The sequence below is a fragment of the Chlorocebus sabaeus genome, chromosome 11 (assembly GCF_047675955.1).
Source record: "Chlorocebus sabaeus isolate Y175 chromosome 11, mChlSab1.0.hap1, whole genome shotgun sequence".
Taxonomy (NCBI): domain Eukaryota; kingdom Metazoa; phylum Chordata; class Mammalia; order Primates; family Cercopithecidae; genus Chlorocebus; species Chlorocebus sabaeus.
The window spans coordinates 116253304-116274574 of NC_132914.1; the positions used below are offsets into that span (position 1 = coordinate 116253304).

General features: G+C 45.6%; 1 protein-coding gene across 1 annotated transcript in view; it reads left to right on the plus strand.

Moving 5' to 3' along the window:
• The window catches only part of SRRM4 (serine/arginine repetitive matrix 4), a 177534-nt gene that overhangs the window by 102565 nt on the left and 53698 nt on the right, over positions 1–21271 (plus strand). The window contains exon 2 of the mRNA XM_008004893.3: positions 16785–16931. Coding sequence (XP_008003084.3) covers positions 16785–16931 — 147 coding nt within the window. The remainder of the gene's footprint in view (positions 1–16784; positions 16932–21271) is intronic.

Below are 21271 nucleotides of genomic sequence, written 5' to 3' on the forward strand. Positions count from 1 at the left end.
CTAAGAGCAACAAATACCCCCAGAGTTTTGAGCCTGGTAAAGATCCTTCTCAAAGTCCTTGCCCCCGGTTTCTTTTGAAAGATCTCACTCAGCAGTGTCCATTGTGACTGAAGTCTGGAGACAGAGTTCACAAGCCTGACTGTAAACACCAATCTCACAGCTGTAGAAGGACACAAAGCTTTCTTGCCCCAGTATGTGATGCTCTCAGATGCCCAAGGTGGGAGGAAGTTTTGCTGGGGCTGGAGGATCTACAGGTGGTTCCCATGGTGCCCAGCCCAAGAGGTGAAAGGGTTAAAACCATGGACTCTGGAGTCAGATTGTCTGGGTTAAATTCCATCTCTACAGCCTTTTGGTGGGATCTCCTATGATCTCAGTTTCTTCACTGGTAAATCAGGATTGATCATTGTACCAGCCTCTAATAATTGTCATGAGATTGACAAGATCAAACATATGCAAAGCACTTAGAACAGTACCCAGCACATGGCTGGTGCTCCACGAATATCCACTGTAACTAGTGGTAATATCAGCATTGACAATGGTGCTGTCAGTCGTAAAATCCAACCATAGAGATAGATGCAGGTGAAAGAAGCCAGGAGAAGGAATGAGGAGGAAAGGAGTGGAAACAGGGCCTTTTGCCTGCCAGGGCCTGGCGCAGAAGCTCCCAGGGGTCCGTGTAATGACATTTCATTCAGACATTTTTTTTTTATTGGAATGAGAAATGCAAGTTCTGTGTCAGAAATCATTGCAAATTCCAAATTAGTGAGGTTTCATGGTCCCCGGAAAGGTGCTGGAGGGAAAATTGGTCGACGGGGTGTTTTTTAGCTGTTGGAGCAAGCTGGCTGATTGATTGAGTGTCTCAGTCTACAGACTGTGCTGACAGCAGCCAGGGAACTGGGCGTAGGAGAGGAAATAGGGAGAAGATGGAACAGCAGTCAGCATGGGGGATGCAGAAACATGATCCGCAGTGGAAAGAGACATAATTACACCAAAAACTGTGTAGACATAGGTCTTTCTGGATTGGGGAGCCATGCTCAGTCTGGAGACCAGATACACCCAGCCACCGTTCCTTGAGAACACTGGACTCTCTCACTTGCTCACTGTGTGTCCTCGGGCAAGCCACTGCACCTCTCTGAGCCTGTTTTCTCATCTAAAAATGACCCTTACAATACCCACCTTAAGAGTTTACTATGGGACTTAAATGAAATAATGGGTTTTAATTGTCTGATGAGGTGTTTAGTACATACTAGGTGCTCAATAAATGTGAGGTCCCTTTACTCTGACACAGTGAGTTGGAGAAGTTGGTAGACCCACGCTTCAGCCTTTGAACGTAATTGCTGTGTTTGGAGATGACAGCTCTCATCCTTAAATTGGGGGCTCATGGACCCTACTGTGCTGCCCCACACTGGTAGGTTCTGGGCCCTACTGTGCTGTCCCAGAGTGATTCAGAAGGAGATGAAATGATGGGGAGGACTTCCATCCAGAGAAGAATCTGACTTACAAAAGTCCTGGAACTGGACAGGTTAATCAGAGGTCATTGGGGCCAGTCCCCTGATTTCAGGTTCCCCAAAGGGTTCTAGGCAAATTAAAAGTCACACACCCCCTCAAATACGACTGGGAAAGAATAATCCACAGGGCTCCTCACCAAGCAGAAATTATTTCTTATATTGGAGTCACTGTGCCTCTTTCAATAATAATTGCAATGCTAAGTATAATAATAAAACAGTGTGCTTAGTTGGATGTATATTTCCCATAGCTACTGCAATACATAAGGTATTATCATCCCCATCTTTAAAATGAGAAAACTGAGACTTAAATAGATGAAGGACTTTGCCCAAGGCCACCAGTGATGTCTCGGAGGGATTCACAAAGAGATGCTGGAACATAGTGCAGTAAAGAATTGATTCATCTTTGGGGGTGCGGGGGGTGGGTAATAAGTGGGGGGCCACAAAAGGAGGTTGGGATAGTTAGGCTGAGATATGAAGGATGAGTGAGGCTTCTCCTGACAGATAAGGGTAGAGAAGGCACTCTGGGCAGAGGGATCAGCTTGAACAAAGACAGGGAGGTTGGAAGACTAGGTCCCAAAGGCTATTTACAATGAATAATTACAATTACAGTGACAGCTAACGTTGATTAAGTGCTTACTTTGCACAAGGAATTGTGTTAAGCACTTTGCGTACATCATCTCTATGAGCTGGACACTATCGTTATCCCAGTTTTGCAGAAGAGAGATGAAGTGACTCGCCCAGGATCGTAGCTTGAAAGCAGCAGGATCAGCTTTTCAGCTGGAGTCTGCCTGATTCCCAAGCCCCTGGTGTCTCCTAGTTGTTCCGTCCCTGCCCCTCGTCAACAGCGAAGCCATGTAGTTTAAAGAGAGCCCATGTGAGGCCGGGCGCGGTGGCTCAAGCCTGTAATCCTAGCACTTTGGGAGGCCGAGACGGGCGGATCACAAGGTCAGGAGATCGAGACCATTCTGGCTAACATGGTGAAACCCTGTCTCTACTAAAAAATACAAAAAACTAGCCGGGCGAAGTGGCGGGCGCCTGTAGTCCCAGCTACTCGGGAGGCTGAGGCAGGAGAATGGCATAAACCCGGGAGGCGGAGCTTGCAGTGAGCTGAGATCTGGCCACTGCACTCCAGCCTGGGCGACAGAGCGAGACTCCGTCTCAAAAAAAAAAAAAAAAGAGAGCCCATCTTAGCACAGACCCTCTGTCCGTGTGGTTGGGAGGGTGCTGTGCTAAGTTGACCTAGGTGCTGTGCTAACTTGACCTAGTCTGTTTTTGCCACAACCCACCGCACCACCCCAAGTCCTCTTGGAGCCACGGGGAGCCCACCAATTGGTAGGAGATAATCACGAAGCTGACTGCCTAATAAAGATAAAGCTCTCTAATAAACCCACAGTCCTGAGGTAATGGGTTTGACTTTTAAAAGGCAGATAAAAGTCCCAACAGAAGGACAGACATTTCCTATCAACTCCTTATTCAGAATCACTGTGGAGGAGGCATTTCCTATGGGTGGGAACAGCTGGATGCCTGGGTTGGCATTGAGAAATGGCCACTTTTGCATAAAGCCAGACACCTCCTCTCTCCAGAGCTCCTCTCTCCAGAGCTCCCCTCTCCAGAGCTCCCCTCTCCAGAGCTCCCCTCTCCAGAGCTCCTCTCTCCAGAGCTCCTCTCTCCAGAGCTCCCCTCTCCAGAGCTCCTCTCTCCAGAGCTCCCCTCTCCAGAGCTCCCCTCTCCAGAGCTCCCCTCTCCAGAGCTCCCCTCTCCAGAGCTCCCCTCTCCAGAGCTCCCCTCTCCAGAGCTCCCCTCTCCAGAGCTCCCCTCTCCAGAGCTCCTCTCTCCAGAGCTCCCCTCTCCAGAGCTCCTCTCTCCAGAGCTCCCCTCTCCAGAGCTCCCCTCTCCAGAGCTCCCCTCTCCAGAGCTCCCCTCTCCAGAGCTCCCCTCTCCAGAGCTCCTCTCTCCAGAGCTCCTCTCTCCAGAGCTCCTCTCTCCCACGGAGAGTCCTTTGTCAGAGAAGAATGATGATGACAAAGGATGGAGCCTACGGAATAAGCCTAAAGGAGGGTGAATGGAAAGGGTGGGTTTGAGAGCTTGCTGCTGATTGGTGCTGGAGCTGCAGAGGTGGAGTCTTCTGAGAGCTTTGGGAGGACTGGTGGGGTTGGTATAGACGACCCTCTCTATTCATCCTGCCGTCATCCTCAATATCATCATCATCACCATTATCACCATCACTATCATCATCAGTAGCATTATCACCATCTTCACCATCACCATCATCATCATCAAACATATATTGAGCATTTATTAGGCAACCAGAAAACATGCATTTTACAACTGCCTTGTGAAGCAGGTAATATTAACATCTCTGATAACATTTCCCATTCTCAGATGGGAAAACTAAGTCTTGATAATATTAAAGAACTTCCTGTGGATCACACTGCCAGGAAGCAGCAAAGCAGAATTCAAACCCAGGTCTATTTGACTCCAGATAATACAATCTGGCTTCTCTGTTGACAAGGGAATGATGTTAACCATCATTTTGCATTTAGTATTAATAGTTTGATAGAGGAAAACATGGTCTGGGTCTGTGTCTTAGATGGAATTCACAAGAAAGGAAGCCTGAGATAGGGGTCTGGGTGCATGTGACTTATTGAGAGAGGAGAAAGGGAGTGAGGAAGCAGGGTAGGACAGGGGAAGACAGCTGAGAAAAGATGTAGTTTCAACTGGACTCAAGCCTCAGCCTGATCCTAAGGGGAGCTCTGGAATGTGGATTCCCCCATCGAATTGGTCTGACCTTGAGGCAAGGGGGCACGTCTTTTGTACTCCTATGTCAGCTAGTCATTGGCTATGGGCCTCCCTCCCCACATCCCACCAGGAGTGGGCAAAATCTTCTGGAAGGGGCATCCCTCAGGCATTTGCAGCTAACATTCCACCAATCTGGGAAGAGATCTAGGATCTGACCAACAGCATCCACTATGCTGCAGACAAAGAGAGCTGATGGTCTTTCCTCAGCCTCTAACTCACCAAGTGCCCTTGAGTGTAGCACTCACCCCTACTGGACCTCAGTTTCTCCAGGCTTGGACTCAATGCTCCCCAAGGGCTGGCCCAGCTCTGACAAGTTCTCACTTTGATCTGGCAACAATGCAGCTGACCAACCTGGCAATCTCAGTTTCTGTAACCCAGGAGGAGAGACAAGGAGACCCCTCTGGTGGCCCCAACAGTGTGAAGCAAGGTGTCTGACAGCTTCTCCCACTGAAGCCCTTTATCTCACTTCTTGCTGTGTTATTTTAAAACTAACAAGCCCAGACCGCAGGAGCTCACAGCCTGCCATGAAGATTTGTAGCTTGTCTGGTCTGTCCTTTCTGCAGATTTCAGCAGCAGCTTACTCTCTGCTTGTTAGGAATTTTCTCCCAAGCCTCAGCCTCTGGCATGAGTGTGTGTGTGTGTCTGCAGGAGCGCAAGGTCCTAACTGAGCCATCCTCTCAGAAGCCCCCTGTCTGCAGTTCTAGCTGATGAGAGGATCCTGTGAGGGACCCCGCAGTGGAGGGAGAGACAAATTTATCCCTGGACTGGAGAGAGAGAAGCCTGAACTCAGCAGGAATTGGGTTTCTGTACCATTTCTAGGTTCCAGCAGCATTTCTAGGTTCTGAAGTAGCCACTCAGCTTGGTGGTAGGAAGCCAAGACCTCGGTGTAGGAGGATCTCCTGGGACCCTCAAGGGCACTTCAACCTCCCGTCGCCCTCCTTCCCAGAATCCCTTGCCTTGGCTGTTTGAGGAAAGGTAATCAGAGTCACAGTGAGTGGGTCCCCAGAGGCAAGCTTTGCAACTGAGGCTGGAGACCAGTGTCATCTGTTCTTGGAAAATGTTGCTGATATTCAAAGTACCACCATGTGCCAGATACTGTCTACGCGCTGGACATGCGTCATCTCATTTCATTCTTGCAGCAGCCTCGTAAGGTGATTGCAACTTATGGTTTCACCAGGGACGTGAAAGGACTTGCCCAAGGTCACCCAGCTGGTGAGTGGTCAGGCAGAGTCTATCCGACGGCTCTACTCACTATGCACGGCCAACTCTCCCGGATTAGTAACTCTGTCCCTTCTGTGCAGCTTGCCTTGTGTCCTCTGAGCACACATGCCTTTCCCCAGTCAGGATGTCTCCTTTCTCAGCCACTTACACCCCATACCCCTATATGAGAGTTTCTAATGTACCTGCTGCATCCCTTCCTCTGGACTGTGCACTTGAAGGAGAGGCTCATGTTTGGGTCATCTTGAAACAACCCTCCTCAGGAGGCAAATGATGCTTAGCAGATGAGTGAGTGAATGAATAGCTGAGGAATGAATGGATGAATAAATGCACAAACAATCAATGTATCACTGGGTCTAGATAAATAACTTGGAGCTGTCGGTCACTTTATATTTTAAGAGCCAGTCCACCAGGCTGGGGCACTTTTATTGAGCCAATTTGTTATTTCAAACCCCACTCGTAAAATGCCACAGAAGCTTACCTCCCTCCTCAACTTTCACCCTTAATCTAGTTAGTTACTAGCCTAGTGTTCCATCTTACTCCCAGAAGATCCAGTCTCCTGGCTTTAAACACTGTCCAAATGCTATCATCTCTCAAACGTGTTTCCCTAGTTCTGATCTCTTCTCTGAACTCCAGGCTCATGTACCCACTTGCCCACCTGCCATCTCAACATAGATGTCTAATTGGCATCTCAAAATCTAATTGGCCTCTCAAAAACTGAGCTTTAGAAGACTCTTCCAAAACACGCTTCCCCATCTGCAGTTGTTCCAGCTCAGTGATTGGCAGCAAGATCCTCCCAGTTGCTCAGACCCAGAACCTTGGAGTCATCCTTGGCCCCTCTCTTTCACACTCCATAGCCAATCCATGCAACAACTACATTGATTCTACCTTCAATAAAAGTCCATAATCTGACCACCTCTCAACACTACTGCAGAAAAAACATTGACCCCAGCCACCATCTTCTCTCATATGGATTATTGTAGTCATTTCTTCACTGGTCTTCCTGTATCTATCCCAGATCCCTTGCCATATATGCTCAGCAAGATGCCAGAGGGATCCTTTAAAACCTAAGTCAGAACATATCTATCCAATGAAGCCTTCAGTGGCTTCTCATCTCACCGAGAGGAAAGAGCCAAGTCCCTGTGAAAGCCCACCGTATTCTTATACCTGATTCCTCATTACCTCTCTGCCTTTACCTCCTACTAATCTCCCCATCGCTCCCTCAGCTCCAGTCACACTGCTAATTCTTCAGTGCATTTCGTATGTTCCTACCTCAGGGCCTTTGCACTGGCTGCAGTCTGCCTGTTATATTCTGCTGGGTATGCTCAAGGCTTACCTCCTCATCACTTTCAAGTCTTTGCTCAAATCTCACCTTCTCTATGAGGGCTTCTCTGATTACCCAGTTTAAAATTGCAAGCCCCTCCCAGTAGTATTCCATCTCCCTTATCCCACTCTGTATCTTTTCTCCATAGCACTCATTACTTTCTAAGATTTACCACTTAATTATGTTTATTTTCTGCTCTCTTCCTACCTCCACCCATTGCAGTACAATGCAAGCTCCACCAAGCAAGGTTTTTTTTCTCTATCTTGTTCCCAGTGCCTGCACATAATAGGTGCTCAATAAATACTTGTTGAATGAAGAATAAGTGAACGGTCCCTGCAAGCACCTCTTGGGACCAGTTTACACTCTCCTAGATCTCGTACCAAGGTTCCTCCTTTCCTTGGTTGGAGGTTTCCTCTTAAGCTGAGGGCTTCTTCCCACTTTCCAGTTCCCTCTTGCTTGCTTTGTCTTTCTTCTAATAGTGGCTGTGATGATCCCCAAAACGGACTCACTTGTCCTGTGGCAAGAAAACATAATTAGAAGCTCACCCTCCCCAGAGAAATCCTAACTCTGTCTGCAATTCCAGCTGATGCCCAGGGGTCCCTGGGCTGGAAGAAGAGGTGTTATTCTTGCCCATGGTGACACAACTTAGCAGAATCAGGACTTGAACCCAGGTCAGCAGGACTCCAGACCCCATGCACTTTCCCAGCATCACCTAATTACCTTTTGCACACCCTGCTCAAGTGGAAAACTATGACATTTTGGAATTCAGTCCCTTCCCTAGTTGGAGGCAGCCTGCATTTTAGGCAGTCTCAACAATCGAATCCAATCCACTTCTCAGCAGTTTTATCTCTCATGAAGCAAATAGGCAATCGACAGGCCAGCCTGTGGAGGGAGAAATGACAGGGCGGATGTGGGGTTGATTGGAGGGCAGTGGATGGATATGTTCCGCGATGACAGTTCAAAACCCAGGCAGGTTGGGTGCCTGACCTGCTTGGCTGAGCTGGGCGAAAAATGCTGAGCTGATTTTTCTCCAGATGGTTCTTTTGTCCTTTGACCTGAACTTGAGAACCAAGCAATTCTTGATATACAAGAGTGTTTACCACACACTCATAAGCACATATACTCACACACGTCCACACACTTACACACTTGCTGTCAGCCCTGAGAACTGGACTAAGCCATTCTCATCCATTGCCTGTGGAGAAGCAGTGGTAGGGATCTGTGCTTGTCTGTGTTGCTCCGCCCTCAGGATCAAGTTCAAATTCCTTGTAGAATCTACAACCCAGATACTCAGAGCATGGTTCGTGGAGCAGCAGCCTCACCTGGGAATTGGTTAGAAATGCAGACACTCAGGCCCTCCCCAAGACCTACTGAAGAATCAGCATCTGTAGTCTGACAAGATCCCCAGGTGACCCGTGCACATGAAGGCTTGAAAAGCACCTGTCTACATGGCCCTGAAGAATCCAGCCCCTTTCTTCCTTCCTAGACTCAAGTCTTGCCTCCCACCCTCCACCTTCACTGTCTGTCCTAACTTACTGCATCCCCTGAAGTCACATGAAGGTCCACTGCTGTGTCTTGGTGCTGGACCTTTGCACTTGCTCTTCTTCCTTTTAACTCCACTTTCCTGACCACTTTCTATTCATCTCCTAGCAACACATTCCGTGATCACCTGCCCACATTCCCCAGGTTGGGTTAGGTGTCCTCTCTGTGGGTCCACTGCCCCCTTAAGCCTCTCTCTATCAGATAACTTATTATACACCTCGTTGTAATTCCCGGTTTAAGGATCTGTCTCCCCTTCCAGGGTGAGAAGTCCTGCAGGGCAGAAATAATGTCTTGGTTACTTTTGGGTCCTTGAAATCCAATACTAAGTAAGTGTTCAGTAAACAACTGTTGAGTAATGAATGAAATAATGAGAGAAATGACAGCCTCATAAAACTTCCTTTCATTTTTCATTTAATTTCTACTAAGATGAACATTACTGCCCCTGTATCCAAATGATATCTCCCACAGCAGTGCTGTGCAATCCCCAGTTTTCCTCCAAGCTCTATTGCTTTTTCCAGCCACAACGGCAAAGCTCAAAGGGTCACAGCTCCTGAAGAGTACCCCCATCCAGGCTTAATGAACTGAATTCACATTGAAAACGACTCGGAATGCCAAGACCGCAGGCCAGGACATTATTAACACAGCCCAGACTGAGGTCCCAGGAGCCAAGGCACAAATTGGCCAACTTCATCTTGTCTCTGGGCTAGGTCAGCTCCATGATAACTCTTGGACTTTCTGGTGAGCATTTAAGCACGAGAGTCTAGGCTTACATTCTCTGTCAAAACAGGCAGAGTGTCCGTGTCTGGCAAGTGTGGGCACAAGGATGGACCATTCACAGCCCTGGATGCAAGGGTAGAATAAGTACCTGGGCCATGAGCCCTGGATGGAAGCAAGTCCTTTTGCCTCTGCAGGTTTCAGTGCCTTCAGCTATGCAAGGGAAGGAGGTTCACCACGCCGCTGCTGCACACCCCTCAGAGGGTTATAGGAATCAATTGAGACACTAGATTAGTAAGTCCTCTATACACAGAAGGAGCTATTTGTGGAATGGAGGCAATAAATGTCAGAGATGTCTCCAACCTCCTGGCCAACTGCCATTTCTGTTTGTGGAATATAAGATTCAGGCCAAACCTTGAGATACAGATCCTCTCCAAACACATAAGACCATTCCTATCTTACAATGTAATTACCAAGATTCCCCCGTACCTCCACTTATCATTTCCTATATTTTCAAAACGTTTTCTACTAAAAATGCAAAAGTTAGCCAAACGTGATGACGAGCGCCTGTAATCCCAGCTACTCAGGAAGCTGAAGCAGAAGAATCACTTGAACCCGGGAGGCAGATGCTGCAGTGAGCTGAGATCACGCCACTGCACTCCAGCCTGGGCAATAGAGTGAGATGCAGTCTCAAAAAAAAAATGTTTTCCCAGAGTCGTCTTCTTTTTGTTCTCAGTTGATTTTTTTTTTTTTTTTTTTTTTTTTTTTTTTTTTTTGAGACAGAATCTCACTCTGTGGCCCAGGCTGGATGCAGTGGTGTGATCTCGGCTCACTGTGAGCTCTGTCTGCCTCCTGGGTTCACGCCACTCTCCTGCCTCAGCCTCCCGAGTAGCTGGGACTATAGGTGCCCACCACCATGCCCGGCTATTTTTTTTTTTTTTTTTTTTTTTTTTTTTAGTAGTGACAGAGTTTCACTGTGTTAGCCAGGATAGTCTCGATCTCCTGACCTCGAGATCTGCCCGCCTCGGCCTTCCAAAGTGCTGGGATTATAGGCGCGAGCAACCAAGCCTGGCCTCTCAGTTGATTCTTATAAACAGGCAGGGCAGCCACTGATGTTCTTGCCAGGTAATATCTCAGAGTCCCAGTTTGTTCTTCACAGTAGGGATGGTAATGCTGGCTCGTGGGTTTCTTTGAAAGCTTCAATGAGAAGATAAGTGAGAAGTGTTTAGTTAGCTCAGTGTCTGGTATGCAGGAGGTGCTTAATAAATACTAGCTGCTGTGATGATAGAGTGATGTGGAGAGAGCACTGGGCTGGGAGTCAAAAGGTGGCAATTCTACTAGCCAGAGCTATGATATGAGTCACTATTTGCCTTGGGCAAGTCCCCTTGGCTCTTGGGCCTCCGTTTCTCCACTCTGTACAGAGCTGAGCTGGAGCTGGGGTTCTTCCTGCTCCACCATTGTTGGTCTCTGATTCCCCAAACAGTGTTTAACTCGAAATCTAGTGCTTGGGGCATGAGGATCTGCACCCAACGCTGGGTCAAATGAGCACTTTGTTGGGAGCAGCTGACTGATCGGCTCAGTGAGCAAGAGCTTTGATGGGAAGCAGGGAAGCAGCTAGGGAGCCAGGCCTCTTGAGGAGTTTTGCAGAAAAGTTCAACCCTGACTCTTATCGGAGCCTTGGAATCTGCCGGTTGCCATGACGACAGAGACAGCATCTAAGCTCTAGGTCTCTGATTAGCAGGAACAGAGCCGGGAGGCCTTGAGGAATTCGGCACTCATGGCTCCCTCCCTCCCTCTGTGAAGTGGAGTGTGCCGGCCCTTGACTCCACTGTTTTAGCTGTCCCCGAAGATTTTGCCTTCTTTTAAGTATTTTTTTTTTAATGCGATATAGAAGGAAAATGAGGCAACTGCCGGTACTCCTCAGCAAGGATGGAACACAGAATTTTTCATAAGGACCTGCAAAGATGCAAGGCTGGAGGCAGGGAGGGGAGATGGGTGGGGCTGTGGAGGGCTGAGGCTGTGGCTGAAGCCTGATTCCACTGCAGCGTTGAGTGACCTCAGACTCTTTATTTGTACCTCTGCTTCTTTATTTGTAAGGAGAATTAGGATCTGATCTGTGGTTCCCACATGAGATCAGTTATCACAATTCATTTGTTCACCCATCCATGTATTCATTTGTTCATTCAATAAATATTCATTGAGCAGTAAGCTACACGACATTAGGCACTGTATCTCTGGGGATTCAGGGGTGAGGAAAGAGATGAGTTGCCTCTCATAAAACTTACATTCTAGTCCAGAAGACAATCATTTGGCAAATAGACACATAAAATGATCATTTCAAACACTAACAAACTTGGGGAAGAAAGACACCACAGGTTACCGTGATTCCCATCACAGGTGGAGCGGAGAGCACAGGAGTCAGGGAGGGCCTCTCTGAAAAGGTGACTTTTGAATAGAAAGAAGGCACTGGCCATGCAAAGAGCTGGAGGAACAGCATACCAGATGGAGGGAACAGAAAGCGCAAAGGCTCTGAGCATTTGAGGAGAAGCAATAATATCATGTGGCTAGAACAGAGTGAGATACGAAGAGGAGTAGGAGGTGGGTAGAAGAGGGATTGAAAGCAGGGTTACAGGCCAGATTGTGCCATGTGTTTTAGTCTGGACTGTCAGTTTGGATTTTATTCCTGATCCAATAGGAGGCTGAATTGCCTGCGATGTGTCTTTAAGATGCAGATTCCTGGATGTCACCCCTTAGAGACTCTGATTTACTACAACTAGGATGGGACCTAAGAATCCGTATTTTTAAAAGCTCCTTAAAGGCCTCTGATACTGTGCCAGTCATGGAAAACCCTCAGCTACATGCTGTCTGAGTATCTTTAAGTTTTAAGAAAGCTGAGAAGCAGCCTCTTGGAACATCTTGAAAAAAAGACTTTAAATGTTATGGTATATTACAGAGAATTTCCTTCTTCCTCCCCTTAGCACTTCTTGTCTGCCTGACAGAATTCATTTTATTTCTGTTGGTTTTATTGCAAAATTCCAGGTGGGGTACCCACCACCAGGAAGGTGAAACCAGTACTATTGGAGAAAAAGAAAAATCTACCACATCAGAAGGTAAAAGTTACATAAATTCCTGCAACGCCATTGTGTCTTTCCTCACCAAATCATCTTCAAGATTGCCCCATATCTGATTCCTGACCCCTATTGCTAACAATGATGGATGAGGCACTGTCCTCACCCAAAGCCTTACACCCCAGGGCTCTGGCAGTAGCATCCACCAGCTTCTCCTATACTTCAGATAACTCATGCCTCTACTCTCTCCATTAGACAAGTCACTGAGACCTCCCACCCAATGCCAGCACACTCACCATGTGTTTATTCACTGCCAAATTCCTCACAGCTCTCAGCTTTTGCCTATCATGGGATTGCTTGTGGTATCGATTTATTTTCTACAATGCCCCAGAGAGTTCAAAATTGTATTCTTGTGTGTCTCCACCTTGACATAGCAATAATGTGTGACTTGCAAGAATTGGTCACAAAAGGCAGCTTCTGCCTTGCTCTCTTGGATTGATCATTGTCAGGGAAGCCAGCCGCCATATTGTGAGGATGCTCAAGCAGCCGTACGGAGAGGCCCATGTGAAGAACTAAGGTCTTCTGCCCACAGCCAGCACCAGCTTGCTAGTCGTATGAGCGAGCCACCTGGGAAGTGAACTATCTTATGTGTCAAGGCTTTGCTGGACAATGCACACAAATCAATAAGCTCACTGATGTTTTCTAAAAGAAATATGAGGTTGAACAGAGAAGACATGGATTGAGCAGTCTGAGTAGACTGAGGCATTGGCTGAGTTATGGACCCTTTCTGAGATTCCATTCCCACCAACTATAACATCAGGAAGTTAGTCCAAAACATCTCAAAACACTTTCTAACTTTTTGAAACAATGTTCTCTTTGGCTAATTTGTTGCCGCTTTTATTGATTCATTGAAAAAATATTGCTGAGTGCTCGCTAAGCAGCAGGCTCTGGGGCAGTAAGACCCAGTCTTGCTCACAGGGAGCTCACAGTCGTTTGATAGAAGACAATCAAATGACAACAACATATTATTAAGAGTTGCTGGTAGGGGAGCAAAGGCATACCACGTCTTAGAAAAGAGGATAGATCTTCCCAAAAGCTTTCTCCCTATTCTACTTTCTCCATCTCCTCAATGTGGACGCCATCCTTCCAGTTGCTCAGGCTCAAAACCTTGACATCATCCTTGACTCCTCCTCCTGTCTGACTCTCTTACTTTTCACATTTAGTCAGCAGCAAATCATGTCAGTACTACTTTCAAAATTCGTTATAATCAGACCACATCTCATCCCCCACTCCACTCTGCTACTACACTGATCGGAGCCTGGACTATTGCAACCATTTCCCCATCTCTGCCCTTCTCTCCCTTCAGCCTTGTGTCCCCCAACCACTAGAGTGATCTTTCTCAAATGTAATCACGCTTGTTCCAAAGACTCCTCTCCCATCTCAGCTGCAGAGAGCCTCAAAGGTCTTCCCATGACCTGATCTCTGATCTCACCTCTTGCCACTCTAGCCCTTGCTTGCTGTTTATTATTATTGTTATTGTTATTATTATTATTATTATTTGAGACAGAATCTCATTTTGTCACCCAGGCTGGAGTGCAGTGGCATGATCTCAGCTCACTACAACCTCTGCCTCCTGGGGTTGAGCGATTCTCCCGCCTCAGTCTCCTGAGTAGCTGGGATTACAGACGTGCACCACCACATCAGCTAATTCTTTTATATTCAGTAGAGACAGGGTTTTACCATATTGGCCAGGCTGGTCTCAAACTCCTTACCTCAAGTTATCCACTTCCCTCGGTCTCCCAAAGTGCTGGGATTACAGGCATGAGCCACTGTGCCCGGCCGCTCTTCCTTATAATATGCTAACAATTTTTGAACTTGCTATTCCTTCTGCCTAGGGCACACTTCTTACTTCTAGCAGATACCTGTGTAGAAGCTATATATAACTATAACAAATTATTCCAAATCTTTTGGCTGAAAACAACAACAAACAGTTATTATGGTTCGTAGTTTCTGTGACTCAGGAATTTGACTGAGTGGTTCTAACTCACCATCTCTCATGAAGCTGTGGTTAGATGTCAACCAGGTTTGCAGTCTCATGGTAAGGCTTGACTGGAGCTGGAGAATCCACTTCCAAGGCGGCTCACTCATAGGGCTGACAAGTTAGTGCTGACTGTCGGCAGGAGGCCTCAGTTCTTCTTCACATAGGCCCCTCCATATGGCTGCTTGAGTGTCCTCACAACACGGCTTCTGCCAGAATTATCAACCCAAGAGAAGAAGGCAGAAGCTCCCTTTTGTGACCAAGTCTTGAAGGTCATACATTATTACTTCTACTACATTCTTTTCATTAAATGTGAGTCACTAAGCTCATCTAATATTCAAAGGGAGATCAATTAAATTCCATCTTTTGATCTTTTGATGACAAGAGTGGCAAATAATCTAAGAATACATTCTAAACTGCCCAAACTTTAAGATTAATCCTGAATCCTTCAAGTCTCCACTCCCTTGTTACTCCTCCGGAAGGACTTCCCTGATTATTATATACAAAGTAGCAGCCATTCCTCCCACTCCGTAGCTCTGTCAGCTGAAAATGGTGGTTCACACCTGTAATCCCAGCACTTTGGGAGGCCATGTCAGGAGGTCTTGAGTCCTGGAGTTCAAGACCAGTTTGAGCAATATAGTGTGACCCTGTCTCTACAGAAAAAAAAAAAAGGTGGGTGTGGTGGTGTGTGCCTGTGGTCCCAGCTACTTGGGAGGTTGAGGCCAGAGGATCACTTGAGCCAGGGAGTTCAAGGCTGCAGTGAGCTGTGATTGTGCCACTGCACTCCATCCTGGACAACACAGTGAGACTCTGACTCAAAAAAAAAAATGTGTTACCATTCAACAAGCCACATTTTTACTTGCTATGTGTTTATTATCTATTCCTCCATCTAGAATGTAAACATTCCATAATCACAGGAGATATCACTGTCTTGTTCACTGTATCTCCACACCTGAAACTGACCTGGATACAATGAAGGCACTCAGGAAATTGGAGTTAATGAATGCAGTTTACCCTAGGCCAGGACAAGTGTGGGAAGAGGCAAGCCTTGCTGGGTGTTAGGCAGAAAACAGAAGCTTTTGTTGTCAGACAGCAGACAGGGCAGCATTCCTCAGGGATAAATGGGCAGAAGTAAAGACATGGAAAGGTAACCCCCATAGCAGGGAGGTTTAGGGAAAACTGAGGCTGAGCAGGACGGAAGGGAGTTCTGAAAGCACAGAGTTGGCAGTGAGAAGGGCTGAGAAGCCCTAATTAGAATCTCCATCCCTCCAGGGCTTGCAGTTCTACCAGCTCTGCTTCTAAAGATGCACTCATAAGTGACGGATGACAGAGATGGATGTGTTTTGCTGCCCTTCCTTCGATATCGACTGGGTTTGGCTTGCTCTCTTAGAAGCCCTAAGGAGCAGGGGGCTTGTCAGATGCATTCATCCTGAGTCATAAAACCAACCTGGATGCACCAATGCAGGAGCCTGCTGCATGAGATATGCTAATGCCTTTGATCAATGCTTGACATGGGGTCTGAAGGCAGAGTGAGCAGGGAGGGACGCTCTCTGCGTGTCACCAAATACACCTGTTTCTCTCAAACTCCTGACTCTTCCTAGTTAAGAGGCAGGAACTTGAGTGACAGTCTCTTCAAAAGCTGATTAACCAGGCAACTTCTTTGCCCTCTCAGGAACTCCCATAAAGAAGTGGGACGCATAGGCGACTCCTCAGTATTCTCTGCAGTCTTTGTCAGTGGCAGAGGAGGGGCCTGCAGGACCGCAGGCCTTCGTGGGGACTGCTGTCCCAAGTGGGTGGTTCATACCAATGAAGGACATCTGATTGGAGATTTGGTTTGCAAGGAAGTAAAACCAAAGAAAACTGACACTTTTGAGGCCTTTCTGCTTGTATATTTTATCTCATTTTATATTCACAATAGCTCAGCAATACATGAATTGATACTATTCACTATTTTGTAACTGAAGAAACTGCAACTCCGAGATGTTGTGACTGGCCCCAGATACTATAGCTACTACATAGTTAAGACTATTTGAATCTACATATATGTGGTCCATACAGAAATAAGGCAGAGAAATGGAATAGAAATGGCGAAGTGGGGTTTACACCAATCTTATCATGCTTTGGCCTCCCATTATGTCTTGAGAAAGGAAATGAAATGCTGGTTTCCAGCCTCTCTCTGTGATTTAGTCCAAATAGAATAAGCTATGCTGCTGTGACAAATAAACCTACATCAAAGTGGTTTAACCTAAGTTCAGTTTATTTCTCTCTTGCAAAATCTGATGTGGTACAGGCATCTTTCCTCCATCAAATAGTTTCACCCTTCAGAATGTATGGACTCTAAAGTCACTATGACAGAGGAAGGGGGAGCTGGAGAAGGCACACGGATCTTGATTGCCTTGAACTGGAAATTACATGTGTTCCTTCCTGCTTAGAGACCATTGTCCAAAGATAATCTCATGGGCTCAACCTAACTGCAAGGGAAGCTGGGAAATACTAGGAATTCTATGAATATTTAATGAACATTAAATGTCTTTGTATATTCTAACACTTTTGTGTCCTTATTTCTTCCTCTGTAGGACAGAGCCCCAGAATAGCCCCATTGTCCCAGCTCGGGATGGACCCTCAGAAAAGCTGGGTCAGCATCTGGCCACTGACCCCTTGGGCACCAACAGCTGGGAGAGAGACAAGGCCTGTCGGGAACTGGGTGCCGCCAGAGGACACAGGTGAGATCCAGTGAGGACGTTCAAGTTGAAGACACAGAAATAAAGTCTGCCTCTCTGGTCATGGCTCACCTCTCTCTTATGCAAGTTCCTCTTTCAAACCCTTAAATCAAGGGTTAGTAAATATTTACCATGGAGGAACAAATCATAAATATTTTAAGTTTGTAGACCCAGTGGTTTCTGTCACAACTACTACTCTCTGCCACTGTAGTGCAAAAACAGCCCTAGGTATTATGCAAACAAAAAAGCATATCTGTATTCCAATAAAATTGTATTTATAAAAGCAGGAGGCAAGCTAAATTGGCCCACTGGCTGTAGTTCGGCAAGCCCTACCTTAAATGATAGAGTTCCTTTCCATTTTAATGGCTCCATGAGCCGCTGACTCCCAAATCATAGTTTCAGCCCAGACCTGTCTCAGGAGTTTCAGGTCTTTGTATTTTTTCTTTTACTCAGTTATTTAACTAGTACTTCTCGAGCACCCACTGTGTGATGATCACTGTGCTAGCACACATATACAGAGAGCACTGTATACACATACTCCAGAAAAATACTGTATACTCAGCATTTTACTGAGGCTAGGAGAGGTAAAATGAGTTCCCCAGAATATAACAGCCAGCAAGTGGCAGAGTAAAGTTTTGAACTCCAGTCTCTCTGATCTTAAACCCTTGGCTAAAACCCACTCCATTATCCTATGGATGCTACTGAAAAAAAAAAAAAAATTATCCCCTGTCTCGTATTTTCGGCATACACTTACAAAGCCCAGCCCAGGCTTTGTAAGGCCTCTGGAAAATCTATTTCTAGAAGATGTGATTACTGAATTTTGGAGAAGTGGCTTGGGAAACTGGAGTCATTTTTTTTCTTTTAAATATTTCTTTCATGATTATTTTCTAACTTTTATCTTAGGTTTGGGGTTACGTGTGAATGTTTGTTGCATAGGTAAACACGTGTCACAGGGGTTTGTTGTATACATTATCTCCCAAGTATCAAGTCCATTACCCAATAGTTATCTTTCCTGCTCCTCTCCCTCCACCCACCCTCTCTCATCAAGCAGAGCCCCAGTGTCTGTTGTTTCCTTCTTTGTGTTCATAAGTTCTTATAAGTGGGAGTTAAGTGGAGTAATTTTCAAAAATGAAGTCTTCCCCACCACCTAGGCTGCCCTCTCAGGTACAGGCTTTAGTTATGCTGCAATTTCAAAGAGAGAGAAACAGTTAAGCCCTATCAACTTGGAGAAGTGAAGTTCAACCTCATGTCTGGAGAGTTCACTCCAGGAAACAGGAAGAAAGTAGTTTCCATGATAGGCAGAGGGAGATAAAGAGAGAAGTGAGAAGGAAGGGAATTTCCCTGCTTTTAAAACATTGGGCCAGGCATGGTGGCTCATGACTGTAATCCCAACACTTTGGGAGACCAAGGTGGGAGGATCACTTGAGGTCGGGAGTTGGAGACCAGCCTGGCCAACATGGCGAAACCCCTGTCTCTGCTAAAAATATAAAAATTAGCCAGGTGTGGTGGCAAGCACCTGTAATTCCAGCTACTCTGGAGGCTGAGGCAGGAGAATTGCTTGAACCCGGGAGGAGGAGGTTGCAGTGAGCCGAGATCATGCCACCGCACTCCAGCCTGGGTGACAGAGTAAGACTCCGTTTCAAAATAAAAAATAAAAAATATTGTCTCCTACATAGAATCTGTGTGTACGAATCTCGACCCTGTCACTTACGAATCGAACAACCTTGGGCAAGTTTCTTTTCCTCCGTGGGCCTCAGTTTCACAGCTATAAAACGGGAACGTTGAGATGTAATTCTCAAGGTCAGGATGAGGATTAAGTTAGACCAGGCATGTACAGATTGTGGCAGTGAGGCTACAGCATAGGAAATCCTAAGATATGTTAGTGAGAGTTTCATGAAGCCAGAAGACAAGATTCTGGTCATGAAAATCTGTAAAAAATTGATGCCGTGTCGTACAGCGTCTCTATTGTAGAGCTGTTGTACTCTAATGTACAGCGTGTGGGCCTCTTGCTCCCTTCTATCTGTGACTGACCCTCTGATGTGACAAAACCATAATAATGATGATAATAATAACAGTTATCATACAAGCAATCATAATTATAGTAATATTATATAATAAATTTATAATATAACAATTAATTATAATTATAATAACAGAAACCCCTTATACTGTCCTCTTACTCTATGCCAGACCAGGACACATTACCTAAGTCATCTCCTTTATTCCTGGAAGCGAACTTAGGACACAGGTACCATGTTTCTTCCCACCTCGTTGATGATCAAGATGAGACTCAGAGAGGTCTCTGAGCCCTGTTGGAAGTAAAAGAGTTAGACTTTAAATCTAGGTTTGTCAGCTTCTGAACCAGCATTCCTGACTGCTGCATACTTTATTGCATATGTAACCACTGTGTTTTGAACCACTGCATACTTAAACACTGCATGTTTAATCGATGCATGTTTAACCACTGTGTACTGCTGCATACTTTACTGCATAGGTAATCTCTGCATATGTAACCACTGTGTTGGAACCACTGTGTACTTAACCACTGCATTTTAAAAAACTTTTTTATTATACTTTAAGTTCTAGGGTACATGTGCACAAAGTGCAGGTTTGTTACATATGTATACATGTGCCATGTTGGTGTGCTGCACCCATTAACTAGTCATTTACATTAGGTATATCTCCTAATGCTATCCCTCCTGCCTCCCCTCACCCCACAACAGGCCCCAGTGTGTGATGTTCCCCATTCTGTGTCTAAGTGTTCTCATTGTTCAGTTCCCACCTATGAGTGAAAACATGTGGTATTTGGTTTTCTGTCCTTGTGATAGTTTGCTTACAATGATGGTTTCCAGCTTCATCCATGTCCCTACAAAGGACATGAACTCATTCTTTTTTATGGCTGCATAATATTCCATGGTGTATATGTGCCACATTTTCTTAATCCAGTCTGTCATTGATGGACATTTGGGTTGGTTCCAAGTCTTTGCTATTGTGAATAGTGCTGCGATAAACGTATATGTGCACGTGTCTTTATAGCAGCATGATTTATAATCCTTTGGGTATATACCCAGTAATGGGATGGCTGGGTCAAATGGTATTTCTAGTTCTAGAACCTTGAGGAATCGCCACACTGTCTTCCTCAATGGTTGAACTAGTTTACAGTCCCACCAATATGTAAAAGTGTTCCTATTTCTCCACATCATCTCCAGCACCTGTTGTTTCCTGACTTTTTAGTGATCGCCATTCTAACTGGTGTGAGATGGTGTCTCATTGTGGTTTTGATTTGCATTTCTCTGACGGCCAGTGATGATGAGCACTTTTTCATGTGTCTGTTGGCTGCATAAATGTCTTCTTTTGAGAAGTGTCTGTTCATATCTTTCACCCACTTTTTGACGGGGTTATTTGATTTTTTCTTGTAAATTTGTTTAAGTTCTTTGTAGATTCTGGATATTAGCCCTTTGTCAGATGGGTAGACTGTAAAAATTTTCTCCCATTCTGTAAGTTGCCTGTTCACTCTGATTGTAGCTTCTTTTGTTGTGCAGAAGCTCTTTAGTTTAATTAGATCCCATTTGTCTATTTTGGCTTTTGTTGCCATTGCTTTTGGTGTTTTAGTCATGAAGTCCTTGCCCATGCCAATGGCCTGAATGGTATTGCCTAGGTTTTCTTCTAGGGATTTTACAGTTTTAGGTCTAACTTTTAAGTCTTTAATCCATCTTGAATTAATTTTTGTAATAGGTGTAAGGAAGTGATCCAGTTTCAACTTTCTACATATGGCTAGCCAGGTTCCCAGCACCATTTATTAAATAGTGAATCCTTTCCCCATTTCTCGTTTTTGTCAGTTTTGTCAAAGATCAGATGGTTGTAGATGTGTGGTATTATTTCTGAGGGCTCTGTTCTGTTCCATTGGTCTATATCTCTGTTTTGGTACCAGTACCATGCTGTTTTGGTTACTGTAGCCTTGTGGTATAGTTTGAAGTCAGGTAGTGTGATGCCTCCAGCTTTGTTCTTTTTGCTTAGGATTGTCTTGGCGATACGGGTGCTTTTTTGGTTCCATATGAACTTTAAAGCAGTTTTTTCCAATTCTGTGAAGAAAGTCATTGGTAGCTTGATGGGGATGGCATTGAATCTATAAATTACCTTGGGCAGTATGGCCATTTTCACGATATTGATTCTTCCTATCCATGAGCATGGAATGTTCTTCTATTTGTTTGTGTCCTCTTTTATTTCACTGAGCAGTGGTTTGTAGTTCTCCTTGAAGAGGTCCTTCACATCCCTTGTAAGTTGGATTCCTAGGTATTTTATTCTCTTTGAAGCAATTGTGAATGGGAGTTCACTCATGATTT